This window comes from Telmatherina bonti (genome assembly GCF_933228915.1).
Source record: "Telmatherina bonti genome assembly, chromosome: 10".
In the NCBI taxonomy this organism is placed as follows: domain Eukaryota; kingdom Metazoa; phylum Chordata; class Actinopteri; order Atheriniformes; family Telmatherinidae; genus Telmatherina; species Telmatherina bonti.
In genome coordinates, this window is record NC_136628.1 from 15387788 (window position 1) to 15408760 (window position 20973).

The window sequence follows — 20973 nt, forward strand, 5'->3', positions numbered from 1 at the left end:
TTTTTTTTTTTTTTATGTATCCCTTGATATGCTTGGAAAAAAGGGGAAAATACAGTTGTACTTCCTCATTGTAATTCATTACTTGTGTGCTTGTCCCTATCACAAGCTCCTCCTATATCCACACTGGTTTGACAGGACTGCCAAGACACATTTTCAAGGAAGTTTTGTTTTTATTACTCATAGATATTTTTTCCTGGTTGCGTTGGAAGGCCTCTGAAATAACATTTATATGAGGTAACATTAGACTTCTAACCTGAAACCAATCAATAAGAATGAAATTCTCTTTCGCTGAGTGGCTGCCAGTTGCTCAACACAGAGTCCACAGTGGTAACTCAGCGATGGCTTGAAAACCTGGGATCCTTTCTGAACTCATGATTTATCAGCCAAAAGAGACAAATGGTTATTAGTGGAAAGTGTTTTTTTTTTTTTTTTAAATAATTATTATTATTCTAACAGATTACACTGCAATGTGAGAGTGCATTAGAGTTAATTTGTTTCACTTCTTCATGTCTGAGAAGTGGTGTGACACAATCTGGGCCTTGTGGTGCAACGAGTTTCCCACCATGTGGCTTAATGGAGTTTCTCAGCTGCAAATCTCAATTTAATGTGCAGAATTGGCAACGTAACAGCAAATCTTTGCTCTTGAATGCACATAAATTAAATTTTAGATGGGGAGTTTGAGTCATAACCCTTAAAATGGAGATGAGCTCATGTTTGCAAGCGGCATGGTGTATCTGGATGGACCAGAGTTGTTTTGTCTTTCAGTCTGTATAAGACAACCACACATCTCTGAAAGTATCAAACATCCCATCATATAAACATAACTATAATTACCCAATTCCTGTCATTTACATAGGGATGGGTTACAGTAAACTCAGTGAGTGGGAGAGACTGGTTTTGGAGTTCGTTTAATGAACCCTCCACATTGGGGCAAGTAACACAGAAAAATGTGGTTTTTTTCCCCCTTCTTAACCATGTTTATTGAAAACAGTTTCCACAACCTCAAGCCTGTTGATTGAATCTGATATAAATAATGGTTTTTGACTTTCGAACAACAAAAATAAGTTCATTTCTCACTGAAGCCTCTTCTTGTCATGTTGATCTGTGATAAGAAAGGCAATGGAGGATTTATTGTTCAAAATTAAACATAATAATCTGCAGTAAAAAAAACAACTAATGCATTTAAAATAGAGTTAAAATTAAAATCTAAACAATGAATGCACGCGTAAGTAATGGAATAAAGGACACCTTTCTGTGCAGCACAAAGGTTTAATCTTGTATGAGTAGGTCACATGAGGAATCTAAAGGTTGTCATGACTGCAACTTATCCAGTCAAGATAATGTCAAGTTTAATGAGACAACACTTGTCCAATACCGATAAAAGCTACACAATTGTTGGGATAGATGGGAGCGAAAAAGGAGATTAAAAGGACCGTAATGGGTGTCTGTATGAGCCATAAAAACTTCAAGGCTAACCCTCTTCACTGCATTAAATAGTTATTTCTGGATTTGTCTGGGCTCACAATCGTCCACCCCGGTCAAACTTTAGAAAGAGAAAAAAAGAGGCAGGACAGGGTGCATCATTTTAAAATAACCACAATGTTTCATTTGGTTTTTCATCTGTTTTTGTTTGGCAAGATGTCGAGAGACTGATCATAACCCAACGGTCTTTGGCTTCTAGCTGCACTTCTGTTCTGACCTCCTGTTTCTGTATTTGTTAGCATTTCTCAGATGATGGCCATGGAACTCCTCCAAGCATTTAACAAATAGTCTAGTGAGTAACTCAGCAGTAAGGCAGGATGTTTTCATATGTTGTTACTTTTAAGTGTTGGAAGTCCCAGCTTCAGCTGATGTATAGTGCAAAGCCTTGGTCAGTGGTGCAGTTGACAGGCTTGACCCACCTCCCTATGTCCCTCTGATGGAATAATGACTCTTTCTGCTCTATACTTCAGTCTCAGACAATTGCACCTTCAGTCAGTCCAATTCAGGAAGTCCAGACTGAGTTATTTAGCCAAATAAAAGCCTTTTTTCTTGATTACAGATGCCTAGGGAGGATAAAAGAAAAGCTGGCATTTGTATCTCACAGGGTTTGTGAGATGGTGCCAACTGCTGTGAAACTTTTCATATAGTTGCTATGGTTTCTACTGAGACACGTTACTACTTCTTATCAGGGTATTGTTGGGACAGAGAGAAGGTATGTAAAGAAAAGTGTGCGAGAATGTGTGGGCTACTAAAAAGACCATTAAAAGACAAAAAGAATGGGAGGGAAGGAGAGGAAGAATGAAGTGAAAACCCAATCTAAAGGACAAAAGAGAAACTAGAGGCAGGGAAAGCGTTCGAAGTAAAGCAGGGGAAGGAGATTCCTGTAAAGTTGATGATATACAGCATTGTAGGAGTCTGCTGTGATATGTTCTCCTTCCTTTATTTCCTGTTTCCCATCCTTATCGCTTTAATTTTGCCCGAATGTCCTGAATAAAAAGCCCTGGCCAGAAATGGGTTTTAGTCTAACTCACCAGAGGGCTTACAGAAGACACCTCAGTTCATCAATGAATCTATACTCATATTCAGCATGATGTACTTGCAGTTCAGTTGTTTTCAGCTTATAACAACCAATGCTAAATCAACGTAGGTGCTCTAGAAACAATGGTAGATCGTATGATGCTTGCTCATAAGCAAGCATCGGCAAACATGAACTAAGATTCATCTTGATATCTGACTTGATTTATGCCTTTTTTAATGAATAAATGTTCCCTCTATGTTGCAATTCTCTTGATCTTTAGCTCACCTCATCCATTGCTAGGTTTTTAGTGAGAAGATGTGCCTTTAAAACACGAGCCATCTGTTTGATTTTTACATTTCTTACTTGACCAGTCTGGAGATGTGCAAGGATGTGTTGCATATGTCTGAATTCCAACAGATAACATACCTGGCAACTTGATGGAGGTCACTCTGGAAATTTATATTCTTGAGGGTAAACATCAGAGCACAGATGATATACCCCAGTTTATTTTGCACTTCTTTCACAAGGCTATCATGAGTAAATATTGACTACAAAATTAAATAAATCTTCTGCATGACTGGTTTTGTAAATTTCCCCCAATGTCAGCTGTCTGGATTCTATTACACAAACACAAAGACGTGCTGGCAGCTTCATTTCCAAGAAAATCACATTTCTAGCTAGCACAGTGGTTTCATCTGCCCTTTGCATTTCCATGCTCAGAGTTTTGTGTAAACAGCATAACTTCTGCCTGGAGTCCGATTACATTGGGAGAATGCACATCTTTATGAATGCACAGGTAACATAGAAATCCTTATACACTGAGTCAGCATCAGGATAATGATAAACACCCACAGAAAAATGTCCCAAGTTGGTTTTAATTTAAGTTTGATTTTTTTTCCTCTAAGTCATGCAAACATGTTGGACTAAAATTACTTTCTTTCCAAACATCGCTGACGTCCATTTTAAAATAAGTGTGTTTTGTGTTCAGTCCAAGTACCTACACATTATGCACCATTGGAAAGCCACTTTAAATTTTACATTCCCTGTTTTTCTATTGTTTATATTGTATGTTTTCTGTATTGTCAATTTTATTTTTCTATTTTATACTTTTAAAATGTTTATGCTGTACAGAGTAAAAGCAAAACAGTTTTAATTCATTTGTGTATCTTGTATGTACAGCAGGATCAACACTAAAGCCAACCTTGACTTGAGTTGATTTTAGTTGAAAATTGCATGGTTTTAATGGGTTAGACCATTGGTCACCAACTCTGGTCCTTAAGAGTACACATCAGACTAAAGCCTTGTCCACACGTAGGCAGGTTTTTGTAAGACCGAATATCTTCCCCCCTCTGGCCAGTAACAAAGAGCCCACACAATCTTTTTTTTCAAAAACAAATCCATCCCCTCTAATCCGCATCTGTGTCGTTAAGCACATTCTTTTTTTTTTTAAGCACATTCATAAGCATATTAAACCTTTACATGGCAGTAGTGCCCCGAACCCTATCCAATCAGAATAACCTTCATTATCATGATGGCACTTTCACAACACACAAAAAATGTCTCCAACATGTCCTTAATCTGGTTCTTTGCCTCTGGTCGTATATGTGGACCAGGACTGAAGGCAGTGTATGAACCTAAACACCGGACAAAGCCAAAACAAGGGTCATACATGTGACGTCATGTTAATTTTTGTTGCAGACTGTGATGTTTCAAAACCTAAAACCCCGGTTACATATGTCCACATGCAGATGTGCAGATTATTTGCAAATCTTCACTTTAGTTGGAGGTTTCTGAAATAATCACTTTTGATTGCATAAATCTGGGTTTTTGTGTGAATGACAGGCCACATTGCAGCTCTCTAGAAGCGAAGTTGCCCACACCTGAGATAGACACTGATGCTGCATGAAGACAGAACGTGGTTCAGACTCTGACAGGAAAAGCCTGGACTCCAGAAGGTTAAGATGGATTTAGAAGAAACAGACTTCTGTCAAGACTCCATCAAGTGCAAATGCAGTGATTTTAAAAAGCATGGAAAATGGGCTGATTGGCTGGGTGAGAAATGAAGCAGAAAGATCACTAGACATCATCTTGTGGAAGGACTGACAGCGTGAAAGGAAGAAAATAGATAGATAGATAGATAGATAGATAGATAGATAGATAGATAGATAGATAGATAGATAGATAGATAGATAGATAGATAGATAGATAGATAGATAGATTACTTTATTCATCCCCGGTGGAGAAGTTCAGGTTCTTCCAACATTTCCTTTGAAAGAAAAAAAGATGAATAGATTAAATTAAAAATAATATTAAACAAATGGCTGAATAACAAAGAAAAAAGCACAAGTGGCAAGAAAATAAAGAAAACTAGATGTATCAGATCTCCTTCATTAAATTTTCACTAAAGCTTCATGACATTGGCAGCTGATTATTTTGGACTATGCTGGTTGTGGAGTACAGTCTCTGTGGACAGGCAAGCAAATGCAGGATCAGACTCCGTAGAGCTGGTTCAATGCTTTGAGCTCTTTCTTCCATCCTCATAAAAACCAAAGGTTTCTCAGCACATCACATTAGAACCAGATGATCGATTTCATTCAAATCACCTGCCAGTAGTTTCCATGCAGCTGATTGGTGGATTATAACAGAAAATTTTCTTGAACGCCACCGCAGATGTGGTGAATCCCATTTTCTTTTCACCAGTTCTTTCAAGCAACTGCCTCCATGCTTGTCTGAGATCTGAGCAAATAGGAGGTCCTCCCGTGAGTGTCTCATGAATAGTGACTATCTATATTTAAATCTCCTTTTATTGAGAATCAAAGCTCAGCCCAAGTTTCATCCTTTCAAAAAGTCTAATCCAAACATTCAGGATTAAGGGGGGGGTCACTGTGATATGCATAAAAAATTAGCTGCAAACAAATGAGGCAGTGTTTTTTTCAACCATGCACAGACAATTTTCTCTCTTCGACTGAATCAGATTTATCCTCTCAAATAAAATGTTGAAACAGCAGGTTTGATTCTCTAGAAACATCTGGAAGCCACAATGTTTTGACTATATAATATATAACGTGGTTGAAGGGGGTCAACAGTCAATTGGCAGGGAGGAAAGCCACATGTTTCTTATATGTGCATGTGTCCATCCATCCATCCATCCATCCATCCATCCATCCATCTTCTGCCGCTTATCCGGGGTCGGGTCGTGAGGGCAGAAGCCTAAGCAGGGAAGCCCAGACTTCCCTTTCCACAGTCACATTTGCCAACTCTGCGGGGCGATCCCAAGGCATTCCCAGGCCAGCCGAGAGATATAATCCCTCCAGCGTGTCCTGGGTCTTCCCTGGGGTGTCCTCCCAGAGGGACGTGCGTGGAACACCTCACCAGGGAGGCGTCCAGGAGGCATCCTGACCAGATGCCCGAGCCACCTCAACTGGCTCCTCTCGATGTGGAGGAGCAGCGACTCTACTCTGAGCCCCTCCCAGATGACCGAGCTCCTTACCCTATCTCTAAGGGAGAGCCCGGCCACCCTGCGGAGGAAACTCATTTCAGCCGCCTGTATACGAGATCCTGTTCTTTTGGTCACGACCCACAGCTCATGACCATAGGTGAGGGTAGGAACAGCTATCGACTGGTAAATTGAGAGCTGAGCCAGAAGGCGAAGCTCCTTTACCACGACAGACCGGCACAGAGTCTGCATTACTGCAGACGCCGCACCAATCCGTCTGTCAATCTCACTCTCCATCCTTTCCTTACTCGTGAACAAGACCCCGAGATATTTAAACTCCTCCACTTGAGGCAGGACCTCACTCCCGACCCGGAGAGGGAAATCCACCCTATTCCGACTGAGGACCATGGTCTCAGATTTGGAGGTGCTGATTCTCATCCCAGCCACTTCACACTCAGCCGCGAATCACTCAAGTGAGAGCTGGAGATCACGACCAGATGAAGCCAACAGGACCACGTCATCTGCAAAAAGCAGGGACCCAATCCTGAGGCCACCAAGCCAGATCTCCTCAATACCTCAGCAGCGCCAAGAAATTCTGTCCATATAAGTTATGAAAAGAGGGCAGCCTCTCCTCCTCCTCCTCCTCAGCTCCTCCTCAACCTGAGATTCAACTATCCGGCGGACCCTCCCTTCCAGGACCCCTGAATAGACCTTACCAGGGAGGCTGAAGAGTGTGATTCCTCTGTAATTGGAACACACCCTCCTGTCACCCCAGTCTGCCAGTCCAGTGGCACTGTCCCCGATGTCCACACGATGCTGCAGAGGCGTGTCAGCCAGGATAGCCCCACAGCATCCAGAGTCTTAAGGAACGCTGGGCGGATCTCATCCACCCCTGGGGCCTTGCCGTCAAGGAGCTTTTTGACCACCTCAGCGACTTCAGCCCCAGAGATTGGAGAGCCCACCCCTGAGTCCCCCAGCTCTGCTTCCTCATCAAAAGATATGTTGGTAGGACTGAGAAGGTCTTCGAAGTATTCCCTCCACTGACCCATGATGTTCCGAACTGAGGTCAGCAGCTCCCCATCTCCACTGTGTACAGTGTTGATGGAGCACTGCTTCCCCCTCCTGAGCCGCTGGATGGTGGACCAACATCGCCTCTAAGTCGTCCGGAAGTCTTTCTCCATGGCCTCACCGAATCCCTCCCATGCCCAAGTTTTTCATTGGCGACAGCTGAAGCCGCATGCCCCTTAGCCTGTCTGTACTCATCAGCTGCTTCCAGAGTCCCACAGGCCAAGAAGGCCCAATAGGACTCCTTCTTCAGCTTGACCGCATCCCTCACTACTGGTGTTCAACTCACCACCAGGTGGTGATCAGTTGACAGCTCCGTCCCCCTCTTCACCCGAGTGTCCAAGACATGTAGCCGCAGGTCCGATGATATGACTACAAAATCATTGAACTGCGGCCCAGGGAGTCCTGATGCCAGGTGTACATATGGACACTCTTATGTTGGAACATGGTGTTCGTTATGGACAATCCATGACGAGCACAAAAGTCCACTATCAAAACACCATTAAGGTTCAGAGGGGGTGGGGGGGCCATGCCTCCCAATCACTCCCCTCCAGGTCTCACTGTCATTGCCCACGTGAGCATTGAAGTCCCCCAGCAGAACTATGGAGTCCCTAGAAGGAGCACCCTCCAGCACTCCCTCCAAGGACTCCAGAAAGGGTGGGTACTCTGAACTGCTGTTCGGCGCATAAGCACAGAAAACAGTCAAGGGGCTGATGAGAATGCCCACACCTGCTCGGTGCCTCTCACCATGAGCAACTCCAGAGTGGAAGAAAGTCTCGAGGGTACTGGTTCCAGAGCCCAAGCCATGCGTCGAGGTGAGTCCAACTATATCTAGTCGGAATGGCTCAACCTCGCGCACAAGCTCAGGCTCCTTTCCCACCATAGAGGTGACATTCCACATCCCTAGAGCCAGCTTCTGCAGCCGGGGATCGGACCGCCAGGATCCCCGCCCCTTGCTGCCACCCAGCTCACATTGTACCGATTCTTACGGCTCCTCCCGCAGATGGTGAGCCCACGGGAGGTGGGGACCATGTAACCTTTTCGGGCTGAGCCTGATCGGGCCCCACGGGCAAAGGCCCGGCCACCAGACGCTCGCTCTCATACCCCACCCCCAGGCCTGGCTCCAGCGGAGGGTCTCGTTAACATGGGTCCGGGCAAGGAAACATTTATGCCCAGGTTTGTCATCATCATAGAGGTCGATGAGCCGTGCTTGATCTGGTCCCTCCCCTATACACCTGTTTGCCATGGGTGACCCTACCAGGGGCATAAAGCCCCAGACAACATAGCTGCTAGGATCTTCGGGACACACAAACCCCTCCACCATAATAAGGTGACGACTCAGGGAGGGGGTGTCTATATGTGATAGACACAATTATAATGTTGAAAACATGACACTGAAGAGTAACGCACTTCACAGAATGCACCTTTATTCTCTCACTTTGCAGTACAGCAACCCAATAACACACAGGCTCATTTAAATATAATTGTTTCACATACTTAAATTTTTAAAATGCCAAACATGCAATGACAAGCGTTCTGCACCTACTTTACTGGAACACCTTGCTGATGTTGAGTTGGGTTCCTTTTACACAAACCCATTTTATTTTCCTTATTGCATGGATTCAACATGATAGCATCACATAGTAGCTGCAGATATGTCAGCTGCACAGATGTGCACTTCATGTTACGCTGAACTGCGGCAGTGACTGGGATAATCATCAGATGATTGGAAGGTTGGCAAATTTGCTGCCATGTTTATGTGAATCTGCTCCATGAAGTGTGGTTACACTAGCAGCTTAACCGTGTGTGAATGAATAATTATAGATTTGAGTATCCTGAAAAGTTCCACAGAAAAATAATCCATTACTGTTTACATGATACAGAAATGAGATGAAGATTAACTGAGTTATGTGACATGGTGCATGATGCTGCTGGAGCAGCCATCAGAAGATGGGTACACTGTGGTCATGAATGGGTGGAAATGATCAATAACAATACTCAAGTAGGTTGTGGATTTTAAACCATATTATATTGGTACTGAAGGGCTCAAAGTCACAAGAAAATATCCCCCACTACATTACACCACCAGCAGCCTGAATCATGGGGATAAGTTAGGATGGGTCGATGCTTGTTCTAACCCTACCATCTGAATGTAGCAACGAAAATCAAGATTCATTTGACCAGGAAATATTTTTCCTGTCCTAAATTGTCCATTTTTGTTGAGTCTGTGTGAATTCAACTTCCTGTTCTTCACTGGCAGGCTTGACTCCTTGTGGGGTCTTCTGCTGCTGCATCCCATATGTTTTATGGTTTGACATGTTATGCTGTTAAGAGATGGTATTGTGCAGGCCTTTTTTTTAACTATTTATTTTTTTAATTATTTGAGATACTTTTCTATCATCTTGTCATTGACAAAACATTTTGTCTAGGTAACTGTGACTGACTGGTTATTTTTTCTTTTTCAGATCATTCCCTGTAAACCCTTGAGATGGCTATGTGTAAAAATTCCAGTAGATCAGCAGTTTTTGAAGTACTCAGACCAGCCATTCTGACAACAACAACCATGTTATATTCAAAGTGAGTTTTTTCCATCATATTAGGCTCAGTTTGTACTTCAGCAAGTTGTTTAGATCATGTCTACATCATTAAATACATTGAGTTGATGATTATCAGCTATTTGTGTTTACAAGCCATTAAACAAGTGAACCCAATAAAGTGTTTACTCAAGAAAAAACTTCACCGGTTAGCGCCCTAACCAGTGAAGTTGCTCATATTGATATTTGATATATGGCGAATGTCTGGAATTGATCTTGCCAAGAGAGAGTGGCTAGAATAATTCATACAGTTCTTTACTTCTAGGTATAGCTTACTCTTAGATTAAAAATCATGGTTTTTTACAGGCAACAGATTGTTGCCATATGGAACCACAAACCTGGAAAGAATATAATGCCTTATAAAAATGAACACAGATGAAATAGAAAAAGAAAAGAGATCACAATGTTTCTTGTTAAATACAAAGAGATAAAGACATTATTGTTGCTTTTGATGTGAGTCTAAGTTTATCCCAGAGAAAGTGTAATCTTAAAATGTTATTGTGAAACAAATTTACTGTCAACTGTAACACAGTATGTGCAGAGTTCAGGAAAGACAGAGGAGAATCAGCTTCAAATCAGCCATTTTATCCACTTCTGTTTGACTATGAACCATATAGAAAAGGAGGAAACAATTAACTAATTATCAGTTAAAGTCAATGAGAAGGTTTGTTGGACTCTGGCTGAGGGAAAAGATTTTTTGATGGGATGAACACTTCAGTGATTTGTTGGTGTGTGATATTTCAGTCCGCAGAGCACAGCAAGCTCTGTTTCTAAGCAACCTGAAGTGTTTATCTTTAAAGTAGACTGATGTTTATAGATGTTAGAGAAGCAGCATTCTTTCCACCAAAGCCTCAGCTTCTGACATTTGCTCCCACTTCTCTGTTTGGGTCTGTTGGGGTCTGCATCAGGTGGTTCCCCCCAAAAGTTGAGATTATTTTCACATTTCATGTTTTATATTTCTTGCTCAAACATAAACTTAGTGTATTTAATGTATTGCTGTTATCAGTTTCTGAACCTGTGCTCCAACACACGTGATAATAGTTGTGTAAAACTCGGCAACCAACAGCTGTTTAACATATAAACATATTTACACTGCTGTGAACTATCGATCCAAAGGGTGCTCAAATACCACTTGTTGTTTTGCTGAATACACATTACAGTTACGACTGGATGAAATAAGATTGCAGGCTTAGTTGCAACACAGGATTCTAGCTGCAACAATCCTGAGTCCTTTTTTGTTTCACAATGCACCAGATGTTTTAAGTTGGTTGAAAGTCACTTAACATATCTTAAATTAAATCTCACAAAAAAATATTAACACTATGTTATTTTGTGCAGCTAATCTGCTTCTGGTCAGGCTATTAGCAGGGGTCAGTATCAACGACAACTTCCGGAGGTTAAAAGTTAAGTTTATGTGGAAGTGCCAAAAATTGCAGTTTATCTCTCATCCACTGGGGACTCCAAAACAGCAAATTCCCATCGAGTCCCATGTTAAAAAGACCAACTTCACAGCAGAATAAACATGTTTACAACCTGGTACAAGAAACATTTTAGGTTTAAAAGGTCAGGTTTATCTTCATGACAACTCTGGGGGAAGACTTTTTTTATTTTTTTATAACACCTCCATTTAGTAGCAATTCAATCTCAAAATTCTGCACAATTCCCAGAGCACAATTCCCAGGGTGTGTCCTTTTCACTGACAGGTACTCAATATCTGACTGCAAGAAGGCAGAGCCCAGCAGAACTGTGGTCTGTAACTGGCTAACCAGTGGTGTAGTCCAGGGTAGATGCGGGTATACGGAGTATACCCACGTCTTCTTTAGTCAGCATTGAGTATAACCACTTCTAAACCTCCTGTGATGCTACTTTTACAGTTACAAACATCCCTACACATCTACCTACGTCACCCAGCAGCTCAGCTAAGGTTAGCTATGCTACAGTGGGGCAGTTAGTCATCAGCTGCATTAACTTTAGCCTGAACATAGACATAATAAAAGTATATGTACAAATGTGTATGAGCCTGTCTCTCATTAGTCTGTGTTTCAGTATTGGCTTAGTCATTTCATAACTCTTTCTTCCTGAAACCAAAGAGCAGAAATTATGTGACAACGATCAAATATACAGATGAATTTTTGGGATAAACTAAATAGAGTAGTCTTACATGTCACTTTTTCTGAAACAGTGTTTTTCTGGACTACTTTTTTTTCCATTTTTAAAACAAGGGCGGAAAATTGAGAGTATATCACCCACTTCTTGAGGGACCACTGCGGCTAACAGTGTAGCTGGTTAGCTCCTGTCGGCTCTGGGCTAACTTGGTTAGCTCTTAGCTAACAGGTCAGAGTTTGATAGACTTGAATCCTCCACCCGATGCTCACAGCCCAATCTGGTTCATTGATTGGGAGTGAGCTCAATGTGAGTGAACAATGCAGCAACAATACATTTATGTAGTCTTGGAGTTTCTGTTTTTACTTTAAAACAATAACAATAAAAACTAATATGTTTTTCATAAGAGTCTGTACAGTATGAGCAGCAGGAGAGGCTGCAAGTGATCTGACATGTCACGCTTTGACAAGTTCCACTCCACTTCCTCTCTTTGGAAGGATGATCTGTTTGCTTTCACACTGCAAGCAAACCGCGGTTCTTAATCCCTAAGGAGTGTTAATTATTTCTAATTTCCCTTCAGGGATCGATAAAATATATTATTCCTATTTAATTTAATCTATAAATCACTTGTTAATTTAATGTGAAGCAGAAGCACACAACGTTTCCATGTCTGCCTCAGTAAGTCTGTGAAGACTTCATTGTTTTTTTATTTGAGACAGCAATAATTTCACACTAGGAAGTTTACTTGCACTTGGCTTGACTTAATTGCTCCTCCTAGGCCTGATTTGTTACATGTGAAGTCATTTAAGTCAGGATGCTCTGATGAAGCTTGGCACGTTGAGCTTTCTTACTGAAATCTACATGTGTGTGAGACCATTCTCACTCCATGCTAAATTCAAAGATCTTTGGTTAACAAAAAAAAATGACATTGTGTGAATGTGAGCACACTTTGTCCTTTGAAAAATAAAGTCAGATCTGTTTTTTTAATTTTGTGTTTTTGTTTTTAGAAAGCTCCAAAACAAATGTAAGTTTGAAAGCAGGAGTAAGATTGTGGTTGAAGTTGTTAAACTTCATATGGATTTAATCTGCTTCCTGCCTCTTCAGCTGTTTGCAAATATTAGTTTAACAAATCTGAACGATTACTGTAACAAATATTCATAACCTTAAGTTGTTTAGCTGTGTGCAAGCATCCATTTGCTGTTATGCAAATGGCACTGACCTTGGTAAACTCACTGTACTGCTACTTGATGGCACAAAGAGCATGTACTTTTAAGAATCCATCCGTGTTGATCCTACTCCAAACCAAGTTTGTTGCATTCAGCCAACACAACTGGACTTCAGTAGATTGAAAACCCAAAAGGCTTTGGAGATGAGCAGGAAGACAAATTATGATACTTTGTTTTCCACAACTGAGGAAAGCTGAGCACCGATTCCCACAGCCAAACAAGAATGTCCACTCAGCTCTCTCTCTAAGGGGCAATGTGTAAGATTATTACTCTATAACTTTAACAAGTGTAAAGATTAAGTAAATTAAAAGCAGGGATCATTGCAAAATTGACCTTTGACATCTAAAAAGAGCAAGTTTGGATGGCAAGTCATTGTAGCAGCCCGCCTCCCATCAGTCAGGAGGAAAGAAGTCGCTTCAACCAGACTGTGTTTCTTATGCAAAAGGATAAAGGATGATTTCAATGGAAATGCAGATTGTGAAACTTGTGATTTATGGTCTGGTTTATGATACCTCCTGCAGTCCTGGTTCCTGTGGAAAGCAGAAGCTGCACACATTTTCTGGAAGATCTTAAAGAGGCTGCTTGTTAGGCTTCTCTACATGGAGGTGGTAAACCCCACTTTCTGTAAATAATGAGAGGAAGTGCGAGAAAAACTAAACAAAAGCTTCCAGAGATGCTTCCACATCCTATCTGAAAGATATTCTGCACATTTCACCTTTTACTTCCTGACTCGTTTCTTATTCACGTTTTCCCCAAGGGAAATCATTGTGATTTCCCTTGGGCAAAACTCTGCATGAGTCAGCCACTTTTACAAAATGGATTAACTCCTCTAACACAAGACTCACCCGTACTCAGCTTTACTATCAGATTTACAGCCTCTCTGATTAGGATGTTGGAGGAATTTGGTTACAAGGCAAAAAGACTGCAGCCTGGTGGTCTTGCACTGTGCAGTATGGAGAAAATGCCCTGTAGGACTGGGATGTAAAACGAAGACAAATTGAGGCTTTGTGTTGTTTGGGAATTTTTCTGGGAAATTCTGCAGTTCAGACCAAAGAATGTGAACAACGACATCATGGCAATGCATCTCTCATTTTATTTAGAACCTAGGAAAACAGCGAATAAGAAAAACCAGAAAGAAAACCATGTGTGGGCAGAACAATAAGTTAAAAAAATGTGATTATTTGTGCCCCCCCTCCCTGCCAAAAAAAAAAAACAACAACAGCAAAAAAAAGTCTAAGACAAGATGCAAAGTAAGTGTTATACAGATTAAAGCAATCAATGAAACAAATATGTACAAAACCAAAAGGCAAACTGTGGAAATGTTAAAATGTTCACATTTACAAGACTAATAGGAAAGATGGCACACCAACAGCGACACATCATCCATAAAAAAGGAAAAAAAAATGGTTATCATTACTGCAAATATCACTCATGTCAAATTTAAAAAGTAGTTTTGTTAGAAATATTTTTAAAATTACAAACAACATCCTTCCTCTCCACTAAGTGAACTCCTCTCTTCAGGCTTCAGTAAGACAGATGGCTACAAAATTACACATTTCATTCAGAAAAGGAAATTACATCCAACTCAATAACATCCAACCCCCCCCCCCCCAACACTCCTCCTTGTCTCAGAGGAAATGTAGAAGTATATTTCATTCACTGCTTAATGGCCTAGGCTGTGACCAGACATATGAATTCAATATAGACATGGAAATAAAAATATACATACTTCCAATTTCTGTCTTTCTGTCTTGTCCACAGGGTGACTGCATCATCAGAGCTGTGTAGTGGATCCAAAAAACTGAAACTCAGTGAGTATTACTCCCACATGTTGTAGGCTGTGGAGTAGCGCTTTACAACTTCTGTGTCCTGTGAAATACATGCAGCCATCTTTAAAAGTCCTAATTTTTGTTATTATTCCGTATAAGAATTGAAACGTCCCTCTCCATCAGGTGCATGACTCAGCAGCTTCAAAGCCTCTCCATCTGTGTAAAATGTCACCCCTGCATGCACGATATTGCGTGACTTTGTCATCAAACTCTCATTTTATTGTATTTATATGTAATCTCCGGTTCCTACATTGAGGTGGTCGCAATGGTGCCGGGGAGAAATAGTCAACTTGATTTAACTTGAGTAACTTTTCCTAAGTTTTGCTTCTATAAACAAGGGTTTGCATTTCTGCCACAGCTGTTTAAAAAAAAAAAAAAAAAAAAAAAAAGCTGTGTATATATATATATATATACACACACACACAGCTTTTTTTTTTTTTTTTTTAAGGCATTTGGAGTTTTGGGAGACTCATCAGCCATGAGCCTCAATCTGTCAACATAATTCAAAATGCTCTATGTACATAGCATATATCAAGTCTGTCTCTGTGGAAGTGCTGATCTGGGAGCACTGAAATTACATTCCACCTTCCCAAAAGGAGAAAATGATCCAAGATCAGCAGTCCTACTTGACAGAGCCTGATCAGTGCTGGCTAAGACACTCAGTAGCCCCATTCTACCATATATTTAGGTTATATTACACTAATGTCAGTCTCTTCCCCTCAGACTAACTCCACCTTGGAGTTGGGGTAGACAGCAACGACATCATAGCCCTCTGGAGGTTGCACGCGAGCCTTGGCGTGGGTCTCACAGTAGAGATTGTCCTCGATGAAGAAGTAACCCCTTTGCTTGAGGTTGATGCTGCAGTCGTCACATATGAAGCAGTCAGGATGGTAGAGCTTGTCCCGCGCCTTTACGATGGTGCCTCTGCATGAAAGGAAACAGGGTTGAGATGGGTGATTAACACGAGGAATAAAATCTGATGCAGATTAGGAAGAAAAAGTATACTGGATTCTTAAATATTACTGGACTGGCAAAACAAACAGGAAGGAAAAACACTGCAATATGTGTAAAATCTCAAGTTTTTTTTTTTTTGTCTGTTTGCTTCTGTGGCTGGTGAAGTTGCTGCACCTGCAGTAGATACAGTCTGTTCATACATGCACTTATTTTAGATTACGTTCAACCTTGTAGGAAAAGCTCAAACTGGCCTGTAGTGAGGAGAAAACTACAGGGTAAACACAAAACCCAGAAAGTATATATAATGTAGTGTGTATGCCCCTGGGTGTGTGTTTGTGCTGTCAAAACATGTAAAACAGTAAAAATTGATGATTTCTAAATGTTTTTTTATTATCATGTTATGGTTACCTGCTAAAGCAAACATGCCTTAATGTAGAGAACAGAAATACGATAGAGCTGTGTTATTAAGAGAAGGAAAAGAAAATGCATGAACAGCCAATTTAAAACTCTGAAATGATAAGCAAACTGCATCATGCAGGTTTAAAAGTGTGTGATTATCTCCAGGCAGGTTTTATGGAAGTGGCATCATGACAGAAGTGAAACACTTTAAAAGGAGGAAAGTGGCGATGAGGTGCGTATGACTAACTCGGTTGTTTAGTCAACTTTCTATTATCAATGCAAATGAACAATTTTCATGTTTTACTGCCACCGTCACCCTGCAGGTATTTGAATGCAGCTTGTTATATCTCCAACATAAAGGAAGTTTTCAGAAGTCTTTCTGAATTTGAGGCTGGAAGGAACATGACTGTCACACCTGGGAAGTGAGAGGTGCATATTTCTCCTGCCGGCTGGAGGTGCTTTACTTCACGCAGTCCCACAGTAACAGCAGCTGTGAAAGGCTTTAACTGTCCATTCACTGCTCCCAATAAGCTTTTACCTTCTGGACTGTGGATCCAGGGCAGCGACCCATTCAGTCACAATCCGGCTTCTTCTATTTTTTTCCCCCTTTTAAACACTTTCCTAATGAAACCACACGACTTTCTGGATAAACTCTTGACACAGAGCTCCATGCATGCTCGTAAGAGGCCGTAAAAGACTCCCAAGGTCACAACAGGCTTATTGTGCCGTACAAGCCCTCACAACGTTCACTTGTTAACAACTAAAGTAAGCTCATGACATCACCGCTTACCTGCAGCTGCTTTTATTGAGGGAGGATTACCGGTGCTTGTGGTTACTTTGGCAGAAGGTCTGTGTGTGTGTGTGTGTGTGCGTGTGTGTATACGAATGGTTTCTACACCGAAGTGTTAGTGTGCTGTTGCATGTATTGAGTGCATGGGAAAGGGAGTGGAAGATGGATTTGATTAATGATTAAAACTAATTGTCTGATATTTACCAGCCTGTTGCTGCAAGTCGACTGGAGTTTATTCTGTCCTTCCCAAATTTGATCTTCTACTATTTACTTGTCAGTTTTCACTTAATATGATAACCGTGATCTGTGCGATGCTTACACAATGCCGTTGCAGCAGCGCGTGCACTGCGGTAGCTTCTGAAGACCCAACATGGGGCTGGGAATGGGGCTTCCCAGCTTTGGGATTGGTGACCTAACTGGAGACTTCAAGTTTCTCATTCTCTCCGTTGGGGACATACCTGTAAGTAGAAATATAACCAGAGAGTAAACATAAGAACCTCAGAAACAGGACAAAAGAAGAGATCAAACATCTGAAAAACAAACCTGCAGACTATTAATATGCTCTGTACTTGAAGACTATAAAGGCAAAAACCTTACATGAGCACGTTTTCTGGAGGCTTCAGGTAACTGTTTACTTTATAGGCCCTTTTTTTTCCCCTATTTTGAATTCAAGGGTGAATAAATGTAGTAATTGAAGGGAAAAAAAACTTGCAGCTTCATGGGAATGTGCAATGTGTTTGGAGGAAATTCCCCTGAGTTCCAGGGAGTCAGACCTGAACGCTTTCCCAATGTGGCAGTCAGGTTAGAGAAAAAAAGGCTTCAATGTGACACAAGATGGATTAATGTTCTGCACACATTTCTGCTACCTGCCAAGTTTTTTTTCTTCCCTCTTTCTCAGTTTCTCCACAGATATAGGTCAGCTTGGTGCCAGAAGGGCATCTAGGGGTTTCCATGGGATGTTGTTGTAGTTGGGCTGCACGGTGGCGCAGTGGTTAGCACTGTGGCCTCACAGCAAGAAGGTCACTGGTTCGATCCTTGGCTGGTTTGGTCAGTGGCCTTTCTGTGTGGAGTTTGCATGTTCTCCCTGTGTATGCGTGGGTTCTCTCCGGGTACTCCGGCTTCCTCCCACCATCCAAACACATGCATGATAGGTTAACCCTGCGATGGACTGGCGAGCTGTCCAGGGTGTACCCTGCCTGTCGCCCAAAGCCGGCTGGGATAGGCTCCAGCTTCCCCGCGACCCTAAATTGGAATAAGCGGTTCGGAAAATGAATGAATGTTGTTGTAGTTGTTGCATGCGCGCCTGGAGGAATAACGGGACAACTCTGTATTCAGTTGGAAGGTTAGCTTGAGGTATTTGTAATTTTCCAGTATCATCCGACTCTGGATTCACAGTCATTACTTGTTTTTTTTTTCCCTATACTCATGAATATAAAGTAAACATTTTTAAAACACTACAAATCCTTTTTTCAGTAATCTGCGACCACAGTGTGTGTGTTTTTTAACTCCCTTCTTTGGGGTACAGTCTCAGGTCTATGAGAAGCTTCTGTGTCAAACTGGGCTCTTTCTTTGTCTCTCCAACACCTCGTCCTCTTCACGACTCCTGGATGTCTCTGCCATCTCCCTGCATGTTCCATTCAAGTGTCAAATTCTGTAGAGACATTTCCTCGTAGGAATTCATCAGTCAACCTGGCAGGGCACCAGGCGGGGAAGACGTCCCATGCCCACCGAGTCCAAGACTGAACCATCACACTGCAATGCTACAATCGTTGGTTGAGTGTGAACGACACAGTGATTCGTCATCACCTTTTTCTGACTGGCAACAGAAACTGGATGCATCTTCTTTCTGTTTCTATTAACTTCAAATACGCATGTTACAGATCTCTGCTGACTTCCACAATGACACCTGAGTGATGGATGGCAATGATCATGGTGGTGGTAGACACAGGTACCAGCTTTCCCATGGTTTATCGGGAGCTATCAGCTTGGAGGATGAAGTGTTTAGTTTTGCCTGACAGGAAGGTATGAGAGTAGCAAACTTAATGTCGGATGTCAGAGGGAGTCCAGCTGCTCCAAGAGCAGCAGACCAGATCACATCTGCACTTTGCACAGCTGCAAACTGCAGTCTATGATCTGCCTTCACTGATGGTGGAGGTCACTAAAATTAATGTTGCTTCGGTGTGTAACTTTGCCAAGAGCATGTCGGACTCCGTAGTTTTCTCTGGTCCCTTGCCAAATTTAATCAGCGATGACATGTTTAGCCGCATGTCATCCTTCAACCGCTGGTTGTCTAGGTGGTGTCCCGATAACAACGTGGGTTTTATAGATAATTTGAGCGCTTTTTGGGGAAAGCCTGGTCTTATTAGGAGAGATGGCATCCATCCCACGTTGGATGGAGCTGCTCTCTTATCTAGCAATATGGACTCTTTTATTAGTCAGCTAAATTGACAACTCAGGGTTGGGACCAGGAGGCAGAATTGTAGTCCTACACACTTTTCTGCAGCTTCCCACCTGCCGCCGCCCACCCAAAACCCCATTCCGACCTTATACAACTTCCCAGCAGTAAGAATTAAACAACACAAAAACACTTCTGGGGTTAATCGTGAAAACCTCATAAAAATAAAAACAATGGATCTAATAAAATCTGAAAATAAGACAATAAAGTGTGGCCTACTGAATATTAGATCCCTCCCAAATAAGTCTTTATTAGTCAATGACTTGATAGGTGATCACCACATTGATTTATTCTGTCTTACGGAAACCTGGTTACAGCAAGAGGATTATGTTAGTATTAATGAAGCTACGCCAGCTAACTATTTAAACTTTCACATTCCTAGAACTACAGGCAGAGGAGGAGGTGTTGCAGCTATTTTTAAGTCAGAATTTTTAATTAATCCTAAGCACAAAACTAACTATAAATCCTTTGAATTCCTGACATTAAATTTATCTCATCCAAAATGGAATTCAGAGAAACCGCTCCTTTTAGCATTAGTGTATCGCCCACCTGGACCTTACTCCGAGTTTCTGACCGAATTCTCTGATCTCTTGTCTGAGTTAGTGCTGACTACTGATAAGGTCATTGTACTAGGTGATTTTAATATTCATGTTGACGATGAAAATGATAGTTTAAACATTTCCTTTAGCTCTATTCTAAACTCAATTGGGTTTTCACAAAATGTCAATGGTGCCACTCACTCTCATGGCCACACTCTTGATCTTGTTCTAACATATGGTATTGAGACTGATAAGCTCAAAGTATTTCCTCAAAACCCTGTCTTGTCCGATCACTTCTTGTTAACCTTTGAATTCACTTTATTTGATTACTCACTGACCAAAAATAAATTCTACTATAGTAGATGTTTATCAGACAATAATATTACAAAATTTAAACAATCAATTGAATCAATTTTTTCACATCTACCATGTGTTAGCATGACTGAGAGTCCCCCTTTAAGCCTTACTCCTGCTCAGATTGATCAACATGCTGATACTATAACAGCTTCAATGCGTACAACCTTGGATAATGTTGCTCCCCTAAAGAAGAAGAAATTAGGTAAGATTATGAAGGCTCCCTGGTTTAATTCCCAGCTTCGAGCTCTAAAACAGGCGTCAAGGCGTTTGGAAAACAAATGGCGACCATCAGGACCAGAGGAGTGTCGCTTAACCTGGAAAGAAAGTTTAATTGTATACAAAAAAGCCTTACGTACGGCAAGAACAGCTTATTATTCATCATTGATAGAGGAAAACAAAAACAACCCTCGGTTTCTTTTCAGCACTGTAGCTAGGCTTACTAGGAGCCGGAGCGCTGTGGAGCCATGTATTCCTTTCTCACTTAGCTGTGATGATTTCATGTATTTTTTCAGGAATAAAATTGACACTATTAGAGATCAAATTCACAATACTCTTCCTTCTACCTATAATGTTGAGCCTGTTGTGGTCTCCGAAGCATCCTTAGAACCAGGATCTGACTTGTGTATAAATAGTTTCTGTCCTGTCCAACCCTCTGAATTAACTAAAATAATAGCTTCATCTAAACCATCCACCTGTATCTTAGACCCTCTCCCAACGAGCCTCTTT

The 20973-nt window shown here is 41.4% G+C and overlaps 1 protein-coding gene across 1 annotated transcript in view; it reads right to left on the reverse strand.

The window, feature by feature from the left end:
- Positions 1 to 15189: 15189 nt before the first annotated feature.
- Positions 15190 to 20973, reverse strand: part of pdlim4 (PDZ and LIM domain 4) — a 44552-nt gene continuing 38768 nt past the window's right edge. The window contains exons 6-7 of the mRNA XM_079247136.1: positions 17216 to 17354; positions 15190 to 15677 (exon numbers count right to left, since the gene is read on the reverse strand). Of these exons, the coding sequence (XP_079103262.1) occupies positions 15473 to 15677; positions 17216 to 17354 (344 nt within the window). The 3' untranslated portion in view covers positions 15190 to 15472. The remainder of the gene's footprint in view (positions 15678 to 17215; positions 17355 to 20973) is intronic.